The following is a 15,899-nucleotide window of genomic DNA, read 5'->3' on the forward strand; positions in this document are numbered from 1 at the left end:
TTTTTTTTTGTTATTTCAAGTGTAACTGGGCGGTTGTTGGTTTTTTTTTTTATGTTTTAAAGGGTTCTTGTGCAGTGAATTTAATGTGAAAAATTGAGCTGTTTGTTTTAATGGAATTTGAAGAAGTCACTTTGCTTACAAGTTCTTTAATCAACAATCACCAAAATTTCTATAAAGATTTATTTAAATTTAAAATCATATGATTGGTAAAAATGTAAAATTGAATTGATGTATAAGTTTTAGTAAAATTATTAGTTTCATATGTACCAAACTAGTAGGGTTATACTAGGTACGTTTGTTTCAGCTAATAAAGCCGATTGAGGTGATGTATTAGCTTCAAGTGTGCCAAACTTAGAGGGTGTTTTCAGTGAGCTCTTGAAAATCGTTTATTGCCTTTTCAAATAAGTTACTTTTAAAAGCTTCAAAATAAAGTTTTCATATAACTTGTTTCAAGATTTACTCTTTAAAGTAATTTCCAAAAACTTACCCAAACACTCCCTTCCAAATTTTCCAAAAACTTACCTAAACACTCCCTTCCAAATTTCAAGATTTATTCTTTGTTTTTATCTTTCTTACTTTTTGATGTTAACTTTTTGAAAAAGTATATTAAACTTAGGGATATGATATTCGTACATCATTTAGTTATCTACACATCCTACATACGATCGTATAGGGGTATACGATTGATGGAACCCCACGAGATAACCAGAGCTTAAACTTATTATGTTACTGTATAAATAATAAACAATTTAATTTTCTAGATAAAAGCAACTGCATTCAAAGATGAGTATTTCACACAATGACCATGTCAACACATTTAGCCCTCACAGAACAAACCAAAAGACAGATATTTTGCTCATTGAACGAATGTTTTCACGAAAGTGCAGCGATCATAGTTGTCTATGACAAGTTAAATTATTTGTTGTACAAAATGATTTATATATTTGCATAATAATTTGCTCCAAAAAAACCCACTTGGACTAGTAGTAATTACATTACTCATAGTAACACCACCCAAAAATAATCAACAAAATGAAATTTAAAAAAAAAAAAAAAAATTCTTGTGTAGGAAACTTCCTTGAATGCAAACTGCAGCATCCATCAACTCAACCATTTCATTTATCTGCCTGATATATCTGGACACCTGCAGGCATTAAAATCCATTTAATTCCATATTTATCTACAATAAAAGATTTTTTTCAAGAAACAAACAAACCCAAATAGAAGAAAACATCACTAAAAGGTAATTTACCCAAATGAGGGTATTATCCTATTAATTAAAAAAGTTAACATCCATTGGCATGACAACCGTGTAAGTAGAGATGTTAACGGTCTGGCTTTGACGATTTAAGTTCAAAACACGAGCCAAACCGTTACTAACGGTTTTTTATTATCGGAAACCAAAACAGACCGTTACTAATGGCTTGATTCCGCTTTGGTTCACGGTGTACGGTCATTGCGCTTTATTTCAAGTTATACAAGTTATACAAAATAAGAAATAAAATATATAAAGAAATGTAAAAAAAGATGACAAAATTTATTTTATAAAACTATCATAATAGCACTACTTAAACTGCTCTTTTAGCTTCAGACTATTACAAAAGAAATATGTGCAAGTAAAACTATACATAATATATAATAGGAAGATTTAAAGAGTTAAATATATAATATGTTGTCAAATCTTACTGTCCGGTCCGGTTTTATTTTTACTATTGGTTTTCAATATAAACCGTTAACCTAACCTTTCGCTGTGGTCAGAAAGTTAAGAACACTTTTAAATCAAACCGTGAACACTCCTACGTGTATGTATAGCTGGAGCCCAAACCTAAATTGGATCTCATTTAATAAATGAGCTCGGGTGCGAACAAGGCTGGTGAACCCATATGAACGTATTATTACACAAGTGAACTTTTGTACACTACGACATTTCTACCAATAAACGAAGATAAACTTTTAGACATGTTATTGCTATAGAAATGTAATTTTTGCTCACCTTTTAGACTGCAGCAATATGGCTATCGTTTTTCCATTTTTATGCATTTTGTTGCAATTATATAAAATACAATCATCTATCAATAACAGCTTGTAAATTGAGAATCCTTCCCCAATGCTCCAAGAACCGAACATGCGACTTCCAGTAGCCTCCCTGCAATTGGCAAACAAAGAGCTTGTAAATTGAGTACAATGTACTAGTTACAATGCACAATGTACAACTCGTCATACAACGGTATTGTCGGCGAAAAGATTTACCTACCAGATAACCTTTGAAAAAGATGACAAAAACAAAAGGCAGCAAAGGGCCCCAAGTATGAAATATCAAGGATCAGTGACAGTTAATGTTTTTGTCCTAGAGTACAAGCATTAATGCACGTGGTACAACATGGTGATGCATGATTACAGGTCATACTAAAACAAGTTGTTGTCAAAGGAGATACTGCAATCTGTTCTGTGGTAGATATTGAAGAACATGGATTCCAGCTGGATTTATGGAGACAACATTATGACCAGTGGGATTTTTATTAGCAGATTTCCTTAAAACTTGTTTTATCAAAAATAAATGAAAATTAAATTTTTGGAAAAGATAACGAAATTAACAAATGTGACCAATATTTTTGTAGAGCTAAAAAAATGAGTGTACAAATAAAAAATAAAACATGTCTCAAGACATTATTATAGAGGTAAAAACATATGTTAATCTCCTGATTATCTCTTCAATTTAAAAAAAAAAGATTTAAAAGAAATTAACGACGGGTAGGCCAAGTCATTAGCTATTGTTTCTGAAAACGACAAACCAAACCTGTTGGGTTAGGAGGGTCAGCCGGACTAGACCGTTTTACCAGTTTGGCAGATGGAGCCAAATTTTTATATTTTTCAAAATCATAAGTTTGTATAAAAATTTTTAGCTTATTGTATATATAATAGATATATCACCAATTAGTTCAAAAATTAAACAAATTAATAAAAGGGTTAAATTGCCGGTTTGGTTTACACTTTACACAGCTCAAGTTTCAAGTTCCAATTGTCTATGGGAACGTTAAATGCCAAACGAAACCATGAGCCAAACAGTATAACCATCAAACCGACCAAACCATATGAATTGCTTCAGTTGGGTCGGGTTACATGGTCGGGTCCAAGTTCCAATCTATCGGCTAGACCATTAAACATTCCACCTAACCCTATGGTGCATAAACAGTAGTACTTAACCTAACCGGCTAACCTAAATGACATATTACACTTCAACTAATATATAAACCAGACCCAACAATCCTAAGGTTAATTGTGCTTTGTTCATAATTATAACTTGCAATTAGAAGATTAAATTAAATCATACAAATATCAATTTACTTAACACACCTCTTTTTTGCTTAACCACAACCTTCGCCGGCGGCGCCACAGCAACAACATCACCAGCCGGCTTCTCCTCCACCGGAAACAAAACACCATCAATCCCCTGCACCGATATTCTCCCATCCGTATAAATATCCGGGTCAAACAAATACGCGGACTCCTCACCCGACCCGAACTTAACCGACCCGTCTGCCTCCTCCGCCACAACCTTATGCGGAAGCCGCATTGTGTCATACTGAACCTTACCAAACCGCCTTACCGAATTATACATACTCTCCTCCGTTTGATACTCCGGTATCAAATGATAATAAATAATCTGCTCCGGCGCACCAGGGTCGCTAAGCTGATCAGTAGTTAACTTAGCCATCGCTTCATCGTTCGGGGCCAACACCGTTAAAACATAACCCTCGGACACTAACTTCCCCATCTCCGTCGCTAACGCCGTTAAGTTAACCAATATATCCGCTAATTCATTATAACCGCCGTAGTGAAGTAGGGTTTGGATAAAGTCTTTCACCTGACTCTCGCCGTCGAAGTGGCGGTGTGCGCCGCCGGGTCCCGGCGCCGGCGCCGGAGATAGCGACGGACCCGGCGCCATCGCGTCGTAAACCGGTAACACCGGTGGAGCACCGGCCGGAACCGGAGCCGGTTTTTTCAACCGGTTGGTTCTCGGATCCACCACCGGAGCTCCTTCAGGTAACACGGCGGAGATTGACGTCAAGCTTCTTCTCCGGTTAAACGCTTCTTGTACCAATCTTGGTACTAACAATAGCTCAATCCCATGGATCAACCCGTCGCGTCGGACCACGTCGTCGGGTCGGGTCAGCTTAGTCAACCCGCCGACAACTTTCTCGCCGGAGTTTTCTCCGGTTAACCGTAACCGGTTATCTTTTTCCTCTGAGCAAAGTGTCTCGTAATGGCCGTATCCAAACCCGGATCCGGCAACAGAACCCGACCCGGGCCAATCATCCGACCCTACCCGGTACGGAATGACGTGAAAAAGCAGCAGATTCTGCAGCGATTTGACGTTTCCGGGTTCGAGTAAGAACCGTTTGAACTCCGGATCTAGATGTTTATCCAGAGCTTCATTAACCGGTGCGAAAATGGTGATGTTGTGTTTGGACACAGCTTCTTCTAGGGTTTGTAGCAGTAAGGCTTTCTCAACGAGTTCTGATAACTCAGTGTAGTGCGAGTCGAGCAGAGCCACAAGTACCGAGTTGGAATTGATGGGTGGAGAAGCATTAACGGCTGACATGGGTATAAGATTGAAGATCAAGAACAAGATCCCCAATGCACCATAGATCTGGGGGTCCATGGTGTTAAATCTGGTGATGGGTTGTGGTATTGAGGTTAAAGAAAAGTGGGTTTATGTTGGTTTTGAGTTTTGAGCTTTCTTTCTCTCTCTCTCTAGGTTTTGGTTATGGCGGAATGAAGGGGGAGAGAGAGAAGAAGAAAAGAAATGTGAAACGACGTGATTTGGTGTCGTTTTAGGACAAAGGCCCGTGAAGAGATACTGACGCCGACTCTACTTGGTCATGTTATTACATTAATACGTGAACCAAATTAATATAAATGGTAATAAACTAATAAAATTATAAAAGGTTACTTTTTAATTTGTTTTGAAAGTCAATAAGTTTTTACTATTTTGGTCAGGCTATGTATTTTGTTAAATAAAGTATTATAACACGGGGTTCAAAGCATAAAAGAGACGTTGATGATGAATTATGTTTAAGTATGTTTTAAGCTAGTTTTATATACAAGAATGTTGATGATTAATGGGTTGATGATGATTTTTAAGATTATTTGGGTTATGGGTTTAAGGCTAGGTTGATGATGTTTAAGCAGTGTGTTGTGGGATAACTAGCAAGAGCTAGTTATCATGTTACGTCACTGCCATATATGCAGAAGTGTTATAATTAAACTAACGCATTGTGGGTTAACTTGGTTTAACTAATATTTAAAATAAAAGAAAAAATGTAAAAAGTAAATAAATGTGTTTGTGTTTGAATATGATTGGTGGGTTTGAAGTAGACCCGATCCACCAAGAGGGGACAGCATCATGGTTGAGATGGTGCCGGAGGGGAAAAATGTGTTCGGTGCTATCATGGTGATTAGGGTATTGTGAAATGGCGGCACCATTTGGTGGTGATTATGGTTATGGCACCTGTTTTCTATCTCCACAACGGAGAGTCTTATAGGTTACTTTCTCGTTAGTTGCAAATAAATGATATAAATGTTTCAAGATTAATCCAATATTAACCACTCTGAAAAAACTCACATACGCAAGATGTTTATGTATGCTTGTTTGTATTTTTACTTGTGTGCTTTGTTGTACTCTTATTTTTGACACAGAGACGCGTAGTTGAATTTTGAAAGCGGTTTTACTACAAATTGGGGTGTAAAGTATCTGAGTTGGTTGTGAGCTATTGTGATCGGATGGCTAAAAGCTTGAATTGACCAAGGTTAAACGAACTTAAGCTTTGTTTAACTCAACTGAGCTCGTGAGCTTAAACGAGCTTATTATTTATTCAACTTTTATTTAAAATACTAGTTTTATGTTTGCCATAATAAGTAATATAACATATACAATTATGAGAAATTAATTAATACATTATGAGAAACAAATAAAATATAAAAAAATAAATTTTTAATAAGTAATGCTCGAATCAAGTTTAAAAACTAATCACAAGTGAAACTCAAGCTTTAGAAATAAAACAACAAAGCTAGGTATGTTTGGTTGGAGGTAATGAAATGAAGGAGGAATGGAATAGGAGAAGGAATGGAATGGACAAGTGAATAAAATGGATCATTACCATTCCTTTGTCTTGTTTGGTTAACCTATGAGAATGAAATGAATTATTACTTTATGTTATTTGGTATCCAAAAAAAATTGTATGAATGAAATATAAATAAAAACACTCATATCTCAAAATACTTTTTTTACCCAAAAAAAAGAAAGAAAACTTCAATGGCGACGGCGGTGATGGGGGTGGCGGTGGAAGCATTAGTAGTGATGGTGATGGTAGGGTGGAGGCGACGGTGGTGGTGGTCAGGTAGCGACAGCGGTGGTGGTGGTGTTGATGATCAGCCAGCGGTGATGACAATGTTTGCGGTGGTTACGACGATGATGGTGGCAGCGGCGATGGCGGTGGTTGCGCTGGTGGTAAGGTGGTGGCGGCGATGGTAGTGGTGGCGGTGGTTGTTGTTAAGTGGTGGTGTTGTTGAGAAAATAGGGTGAATGAGAAATGGAATGAAAAAAAAGGGTGGGAAAAAATGGTTTTGATAGAATAGGATTCTATGTGTAATGGATGATTCCATTCCATTAAGCAACCAAACACCACTTTCATTATTCCCACACAATAAATCATTCGATCCTCCTATTATTCCTACATACCTAACGCTATCTAAATTTTAGAAATATAGCTTTAAATGGGTCAAACTCAAGTTTAGACATCATCAGAAAGACACAACAAAAGTACTTGTTTATAGCAATATTAAACAACCTCAAGTTTGTCCCATCATGAATCATTGGTGGGAGTCTGTCTTCTGTCTATCTCTATATTTGGTTGCTGCTATTATAAAATAAAGAAATGTTACTGAATGTTTGAAGTTTTATATTCAAGCCCATTTTTCAACAAACTTTATAAGCACTACCTAGTTTGGACCAACATCAACTCGTAACGGTTATGATTGCATTCTATATTCGTGTTTAGGACTGATAAACAGACCGTATTCACAGATTGACAGGTTAAACACAGCGTGAACCTTAAAACTGTGTCACCTTCTTGGACTCGTACAGAACACGTGTATTTACAGTTTTGACACAAAACACAATCTGTATAAACTAAAATTAGACATGCCAATTTATTTTCGACTTTTTAATTTATTGCATAAACACATTTTAAAAGACATAAATAAATGGGTTACAAATAAATAAACCACAAACACTAATTAACCCGAACCTGCTGAACCAAGCCCAGAAAAGCAGATGCATGCTTCAACACCAGTAGATTAGTAGTAGAGTTTCTAAATTTATTGGTGGATAACCTCTTATCACAAGAAGAAAATTTTCATCAACACAACAAAAGTTTTGTCGGGCTATACCGCCCACTGATATAGCCCGACAAAACTAATGGTTATATAGTTCATAGAGATTTAATAATGCAATAAAACATTTCAGATTCTGACCAGCGATACGAATCCAAACCAAAATACCAAAAGATTTACAAGCAGAACTTAAAAGTTTTACGAGCGTCCACCAGATAATGTAATGCAGAAACGTGTTTCAGACAATCTGCAAAAGAAAAAAATAAAGAAAACCTTAACAAAAAAGAAACACCATGTTGAGAAAAACATAAATAAATACGGCCCGTTTGACTACAAAAAATGTATATATTAATCAAGAAACATAGATGTTTTTAGAGAATGAAGTAATGTAATAATAAGAACATATATGCTCGACCATGTGACAAAAAGTCAAAAGACATGACAAGCGTAGCACTCACCTTTATTGGTCAAACATTAATACCAGCTGTCTCAACACGATTATGGTTACGTTCTCGTGCATCTGAAACCCGTTGGACTAAATTACTCGATTCATCGTCATCCTCGTGATCCTCATCATCATGATCTTGAATATTATTTTGTTGAACATCAAGGCGCTCGATCATGCTAGACATATTAGTAATGCCACCACTAACTTCTCTTCTTGCTTCCGACCCAATATTTGACATGGATGGACTTTTGTTAAAAAGTTTATCTTTCCACCCGCGTGTACTCTTCGAAAGTGATTCTTTATATCTTTAATAAAAATATAAACTTGATTTAGAATTTAGACATATTTTTAGATAAAACAGGTTACAAAACTTAAATACCTAGTTGAGAAGGCACTGAATCTTGATTTCCATGTATCCGAAGCTGCTTGTAAGTCTGATGGTCCTGCCCGATCCTGATCAGGCAAGGATGATAGACTACTCGAGCTTCTGTACATTAAAGTAACAACTTTTAATATTTAAAAAGAATTGCGAAAGTAAAGAATGGGAAATGTCATATATAGTTATATACCCCTAGAAACTTACTAAATATGATATATGCCAAAATCGATATTAAAATACAGTAAATTGCGCCTTTTGTTCTTTAGGTTTACTAAAAATTGCAGGTTATGTCCTTTAACTAAGGTAACTACATAAATAGTCCGTTAAATGACCAGCATGTGCAAAGCACATGACTGGACTTAATGTGAAAAGTTAACTCCGGTTACAACGTTTCAAATAAAGGACGTTCTTTGTAATTACCTTAGTTATAGGACAAAACCTATATAGTTTAATCTAAGAGAGAATTGTCATTTTCGTCCCTGTGGTTTGCTCTTTTTGTCATTTCCATCCAAAAAAATTTTTTTAGTCATTCCGTCCTCGTGGTTTTGTTTTCTTGCTATTTCAGTCCAAATCACTAACTTCAATAGTTTTAGTCTGTTAAGTTAGTATGAAATGACAAAAATACCCTTTTAATTAAATAAAGTAAGCTGTCATTTTCGTCTCTTTGATTTGCTCACTTTTGCTGAATCCGTCCAAAATAAACTTGCCATTTATGTCCTTATGGTTTACTAAAGTTGTAATTTCCATCCACTTTACTAACACCGTTAGCCCTTCTAGATATAAATAATGTAATTTGACAAGAGTGTCCTTACTAACACCATTTTAATAAATTATATATATTGTAGGGATTCGTATGCAAGTTTTAACAAAATCAATTAATGCAACGGAAATAAATAAAGGTATGAACCGCTCCAAATCTGCCCCCTTGTTTGGATTCTTATGCATGTTTTAACAAAATCATTTAACAAAAACTGCAACTTTTGCTCTGACTTGTTATGACAAAGATTTTGTTTATAAATTATATATAATTGTTGTTTATAAAGGATTAGGTTTTAGGTTTTGTCATAACAAGTCAGAGCAAAAGTTGCAGATTTTGCTAAAAGATTTTGTTAAAACATGCAATACGAATCCCAACAAAGTTGCAGATCTGGATCTGTTCGTACAATTATCTATACCCGTTGCATTATTTGATTTTGTGATCCCTGCATAAGAATCCCGACAATATATATATAATTTATTAAAATAATGTTAGTAAGGGCACTCTTGTCAAGTTGCACTATCTTAATTGACAAGGGTTAACGATGTTAGTTAAGTGGATGGAAATTACAACTATTAGAAACCATAAGGACGGCTAAAAACAAGCTTATTTTGGACAGATCCGGCAAAAGTGAGCAAACCACAGGGACAAAAATGGCAGTTTACACTATTTAATTAAAAGAGTATTTTTGTCATTTCATTCTAACTTAACATACTAAAACTAACAGAGTTAGTGATTTGGACTGAAATGGCAAGAAAATGAAACCACGATGACGAAAATGACTAAAAAAAAATTTTGGACAGAAATGGCAAAAAAAGAGCAAACCATGGGAACAGAAATAACAGTTCTCTCTTAATCTAAATTCTCGCTACAAAAATTACCTAAGCGGTTATCCCTTTTGTAACATTAAGAACCTGAGCATGTATAATTATTAATGCACACAAGAATTGAACAATTTTAAAATACCTATGAACAATCGAAGTCAAATGTTGACTATTTGACCTGTTAGCGGTTCCAGATGAGGTCATATGTTGGACCGTTGCACCCCCACGAGCTGTAAATAAAGCTGGTGCCCTAACAGAGTCAACAGCAGCCGCTTGCTCTTGAACAGGACCACCAGAAGGTCCACTAGGGTTAGCTGAAAACACCAAGAACTGTGGACGACTTTGACCTGTTGACCCGTGGTTCCTTGACCCCTCTCTTCGACCCATGTGGTGGTGGGTCCTACCCATGGCAGCTGCAGCTGCCAAATGTTGGATGATTCGGTCCTCAAGTTCACTACCGTTAACACCAACTGTCAACTGAAATCAAAAGTCAAATCATTCAAAGTCAAAGTCAAAACTTTAATATCAAAAGTCAACTATTTGCTTTACAAAAGTGGCATACATGCTGTAGCTCAAAATCACCAAGAGTCGGGTGATGAAATATTGTTGAATTTCTTGTTGGGTTGAACCTAGCCCGTCTTTCTTGTTCAACCGCCTCCAATAATTCTTGACTGCAAATGTTACACGCGCTAGCACATCAAAACATGCGCACACAACGTGAAAAGCTAAATATAGATAAAAATAAATATAAAAAGGGCCACCTTGATGGATCTTTTAGGCTAATTTCTTGCCAACACATAGGACAATTAGAGCTTCTTTGACACCTATTATCAAAAACATATCAAAACCGTCACATATTAAGTTTTAAGCCATATTATATTTGATTTTTTAAGGAATGTTTTGTACCATTCAAGAATGCATTGAAGATGAAACTCATGCTTGCAGCCAGTGACCTAAAATTACATAAATTAGCATGAACTGTGTATTCACAACATCATTTAAATCAATAAGCATGAATATAATAATAAAATATTAATACAGTTTTTGGATCATTATCACAGAAAGCTTCAAGGCAAATGCTACAAGAATCATCACAAGCTTCTTGAATCCCTCCTTCCACAAAAGCTGCAGGTGAAGTCAAATGACTTTCATTCTTTCCATCTGCCATTTTTGGAACCTAAAAATACCATAAAATCCAATTAAATTATAAAACTTTAATAATAATCTTAATATTAAGTTATTAACCATAAAGGAATATAAAATCCACAATTTCCCCAATGCAGTTCCAATTTATACAACTATAAACCCTTTTATTCAACAATTATGTGCAACTGGTGGCAAAAGCCTTTATCTTTATACAAAAATTGATAATTACATAGCTCATATTCAATCCCATCTCTAATTCTAAAACAATAAAACTGAAAAAGACTCAAATACACCATAAATTATGTTAAAAAAGAAAAACACCAAAAGATTAATAGTAATAGCAAACCAAAACATATACAACACATATAACAAATACGCATCTGAAAAAACACAATAAACCCTTGAAACAAAAGGAACTAAGGTTAAAGATTTTCATGAGATGAGTTTTATGTGAAATTACCTCCATGGGAATGGAAGAAATGTTGTGATCAAGAACCCTAAAAGCTTTGGGTTGGAATAAAGATTAAATTTTTATGATTTCCTAAAAAGAGAATCAAGATTTGTGGAAACCATGAAAGATTTGAGAGGGAAGATAGCGTTTGGAGGGTTTGAGGAGATGGAAGATGGAAGTACCACATTACCTTTTGATTGTTCCAATACCATTGGTCCACTTTCTTTTTAATTTAATTATTTTTTATATGATTATTAAAATAAGAAAATTAGGGTTGCTTAAAATATCTCTCACCAGAAAAACAATTATTATTGGACTACATAAATTTTTAGATGTGTAATCAATTAAGGTACGTGTTACATGCTAAATAAGTTAATTTGTTTGTGAGCATTGGTTAATTGATTGGCTCTTGATAAAAGCCGAATCTAGATGAGCTTAAATGAGCTATAGTTGAAGCTCGAGTCTAAAATAAGTTTGTTTAATAAACGAGAGATCAAGACTCAGCTTTACTTATTGTGTTCGAGATGGCTCTTAAGTCTAGACGAGTATGATATTTATAATTTTTTACTTTATATGTTTAATATATATATTATTGGATTATATTATGTAGTGTGAACCCACTGACCCACCTTAAGTGGTTAGGGTTTGCATATCATTCTTTATATATTGTAATGCATTATTATCAATTAAATCAACCCGGTATTTGCCCTTGTCTTACATGTATACCTACATATAGGGTAAATTTCAAATGAGAACCACTATGAGTTTTAAAAACTCGAAATAACTCAATGTAACAATTTTTTTTTTATTATTTTTTTTACACATACGTAATATATGTAGGTTACATATACGTAAAAAAAATTATATAATTTTTTACGCACCGAGTCGACTTATTACACATGTGTAATGGATGTTTAAATTTGTGTAGTCACTGTACATCTTTATTTTTTTTCTACTTTAATTTTGTAATCACATTTAAAATCAACCAAATAATCTATTCTATTTAATTAGATGTGAATGAAGTTATTAAGTTCTTAAATCCAACAAGGTTTTCAAAATACCTCTCCCCCTACATATGTGTGTGTGTAATTGTTATATATAAAAATAGTGACAAGTTTAAAAAGAAACCATAAAAAATGGGAAACTGAGAACCATTTCTTTTACATGCAAAAAAATAAAAATAAAAAATTTGTTTTTACATTTAAAAAACACATTTTTACATAATCTTTCTAGAGTTTTTACATAAAAACACTCGTAGAAGCCATTTTCACTAAAAAAATTCTTTTTAAATCAACTAAAACGTAAAAATAATATATTTTTTTATAAAATTAATTTTTTATTGGATTGTCTTTTACATTTTTACATGTATTTCTAAGCAAAAACTCAAACAACAAGTTCATGTTAAAACAAATTTTTTAACCTTGAACGTTTTAGGTTGAGAATTTTGGCTTGAACGTTTTAGCGTTTTTAACGTTGAATATATTTTGCGTATGTAATATATGTTAAGCGATTATTGTACATTAATTCACCCCGTGTTACAATACCCTTTTTAAGGACATCAACTTCCTTTGAAGTGATTTACAAGTTTATTTTATTTTATTTTTTACTAAAACAAGTGCGTTCTATTTTTATAGTAACATTTATATGCACTCGGAATTTTAGCTACAATAATATTAATTTTGAGTGGAATTTAGACGAAGTTTGGCATTTATAAAGAAATACAATTGTTTTTTAAAATGCTTTAAATAAATTTTGAATGTTCAAAAGCAAAGTTTGATTGTTTCTTGTGATGAGTGGGTGGTGTTAATGTGATTACATGGTGTTTGAAAAATGAAAGGTCAATGAGCATCAAAGGAGGCTCCCAAAGCAAAAGGTGGATCCATATACTCTTTACTCTGTCTATCAATAATCATAATAATTGTGAATATATTATTATTTTCTTTGTATTATTTGTGTTGACCGAATTCCAACCCTATCAAATAAATCAAATAAAACGTTTGAAAAAAAGAAAGTTATTACTAGGGGTGCTAAAAAAAATCCGGATACGAAACCAACTCTAATTATCTGAAATTTTGGATATCTGAGAAATCGGATATCCGAAAACCGGATAATCCGAATTTTTGGATTCGGATATCAATTTCTGAAAAAAATCAAATAATCGGATTATCCGATATCCGAAAATTAAAAAATAAAAATAATTAATAAATATTATAAGTTATAACTTAATTTTAGGGTTTCCCTTCCCATTATAAATGTTTAATTGTTTACGAACTAATTTTGGCATTTTTCTTAGAATTTGTTCGGGATGTTTTTGGTTGTTTGAATTTGTTCATGAATTTCTTGAATGTGTTATTGATCTCAATGTTGAAAACTTGGAAAATTGAACACATGTTTAGTTTTAATATATGCATAAAAAAATTATTTTCTTTTTTTTATAATTCAGATTATCCGTTTCAATAACCGAATCAAACTTTTCGGATATCCGATTTTCGGATATCTGAAAACCAGATAATCCGGCGTTGAACACCCCTAGTTATTGCCCAACGTCACATTCTAAAATACAAGCCCATCTATCTATTACCTTCGGAATTTGAATCGTTGATTACATATTTACATGAAGATGGGCTTATGGAGCATGTGGTCGGATTGTTAGTAATTGGGCCTACAAATATGGAGTGTCTGACTATCTGCTACTTTGGTGACTCGGTCCACAAAAACTTGTGGTGGTGTTTATTAAAAGAATTATGGTAAGTTTTGAAGTTAATTATATAGATTGATTTTGTAGTTGTACTTTAACATCAATAAAAATCAAACTTAAAACCTTAAAATATTCATGTTATCTCATAATCCAACTTGAATTCAAATGAATCTAGTTTCCGAACAAGAAAAACATCAAAACCAATGAAATTAGATAGATCAAAACTGTTATTAGAACACTTATGATATATTATTGTCAATAGAAACGTACTTGACGAACCACACTACTCTTAAATTACATCAATTTCTGAACTAACATTATGTCCAAGAATTGAACCTTGACCTTCAGTCAAAAGGCATAAGCCTCTATCACTGAGCCAACTATCCAAGTGACAAATATTTATTTATGTAAAGTTTTATTTAATAGAGCATAGAAAGTTATTTAATAAAAGATAGAGACGGGAAACAAAAATTTAGACTTACGTCTAGAGATGTTTTTTTGGCTTTGTGTTGATCCCCTCTAATGATTTTATCTTTATATCGACAACATAAGTAAATAAATCACTCGTTTAAAGCCCCACGTTAAGTTTTCTCCCTTGCGCAAATAATAAACTCAGTTTTTTTTAACAGCGTAAACTAAATTTGTATAATACGAGAGAGAAAGTGTTTATAGGTTTAATATAAGATTTAGTACTAGTACATTTTTCTTTCATTGCTTATCAAACTTTTAGTTCTATTTTGTGACTTGAAGATAAGTACTACGAAATGGATCCACACGTTACATATTGATAGAAGAAATACACTGAATTTTACGTACTAGTGACGGTACAACCCTTTGTACAAATTGTTATTAACTTTGTAATTCTATTTTGTTTGAAAATCATAATTATCAGTAAAAAGTTATAAAACTTCAATGCTTCGAAAAGGTTATAAAATTCATTAATCCACTTAACTTGAGTGAATCATCATAATTAATTGAAACAAATCAACCTGTTAGTTCGTTTATTTCGATTGTATACGGTAATAGATAACAGAATCATAAACTTCCCAATCAAAAATTCAAAATGTAATAACCGAACCATCGATTTCCCAATTAACTCGATTTTTCAGTTACAATTCAGATAATAAGTTTTTCATCCATCCCGAACATAATACCACCTTCACATAATGCATTAACAACTTGTACATTACGCACACCACATGGATTATAGTATTCCCACCATGGAGTGTTTAAAAAATATTGTAAAATGAATCCAAACAAACCCTGATTAAGTTTGAGGATCATTTACAGCTTGTACAGTACAAGTCGAAACAACACTTTATTGTAATCGATTTGAAGCCGAAACAACACTTGATATCATTTCCGTTGCGTTTCCGACATTTGACGGACTCCTCCAAAACCCGGTTTCCGAGAACTTAACCCACATTTCATTCTCAAACGCCACCACATCTTTATCCGCCGCCGCCGGCGCCATGAACGTTTCCACCGTCGCCGTCGTAAGCAACCCAGACTCATCATCCACGTTCCGACCACCGCCGTTATAATGCATCATCAGCCTCCGACGCCGCCGTTTACGCATCGCGTTCCGGCAAAGCCCCGCAGGAACCTTGTACATCGTCAGCACCATGAAATCAACCACCGCGCACGGGACACAGCAGCACACCGCGGCCACCTCCGCCATGGCGCCGCCGACAACCTCCCCGACGCGGTGGGTTCGACGAGTCGGGTGATTTTGAAGCAGTTGACGGCGGTCGTCCGGCGAACGGCGAGAGATGATAAATTGGGGCTTTGTCATGGTGAG

General features: G+C 34.3%; 3 protein-coding genes across 3 annotated transcripts; all 3 read right to left on the reverse strand.

Moving 5' to 3' along the window:
• Positions 1–2,029: 2,029 nt before the first annotated feature.
• Positions 2,030–4,663, reverse strand: LOC143539517 (fasciclin-like arabinogalactan protein 17). Its single transcript, XM_077032810.1, has 2 exons — positions 3,355–4,663; positions 2,030–2,146 (listed from the first exon to the last, which is right to left on the reverse strand). Exons 1-2 carry the CDS (start codon positions 4,661–4,663, stop codon positions 2,073–2,075), a joined length of 1,383 nt encoding a protein of 460 aa, XP_076888925.1. The 3' UTR covers positions 2,030–2,072.
• Positions 4,664–7,516: 2,853 nt separating this feature from the next.
• Positions 7,517–11,579, reverse strand: LOC143539518 (E3 ubiquitin-protein ligase RHF2A-like). Its single transcript, XM_077032811.1, has 9 exons — positions 11,410–11,579; positions 10,843–10,980; positions 10,710–10,756; positions 10,565–10,627; positions 10,366–10,474; positions 9,946–10,280; positions 8,223–8,330; positions 7,854–8,148; positions 7,517–7,642 (listed from the first exon to the last, which is right to left on the reverse strand). The coding sequence occupies exons 1-8, from the start codon at positions 11,413–11,415 to the stop codon at positions 7,863–7,865; spliced, it is 1,092 nt and encodes a 363-aa protein (XP_076888926.1). The 5' UTR covers positions 11,416–11,579; the 3' UTR covers positions 7,517–7,642; positions 7,854–7,862.
• Positions 11,580–15,416: 3,837 nt separating this feature from the next.
• Positions 15,417–15,893, reverse strand: LOC143539494 (uncharacterized). Its single transcript, XM_077032792.1, has one exon. The coding sequence runs from the start codon at positions 15,891–15,893 to the stop codon at positions 15,417–15,419; it is 477 nt and encodes a 158-aa protein (XP_076888907.1).
• Between the last annotated feature and the right edge of the window lie 6 nt (positions 15,894–15,899).

The sequence above is a fragment of the Bidens hawaiensis genome, unplaced genomic scaffold, assembly GCF_021521415.1.
Source record: "Bidens hawaiensis isolate Kalapana, Puna unplaced genomic scaffold, B.hawaiensis_p1.1 tig00011901_1, whole genome shotgun sequence".
In the NCBI taxonomy this organism is placed as follows: domain Eukaryota; kingdom Viridiplantae; phylum Streptophyta; class Magnoliopsida; order Asterales; family Asteraceae; genus Bidens; species Bidens hawaiensis.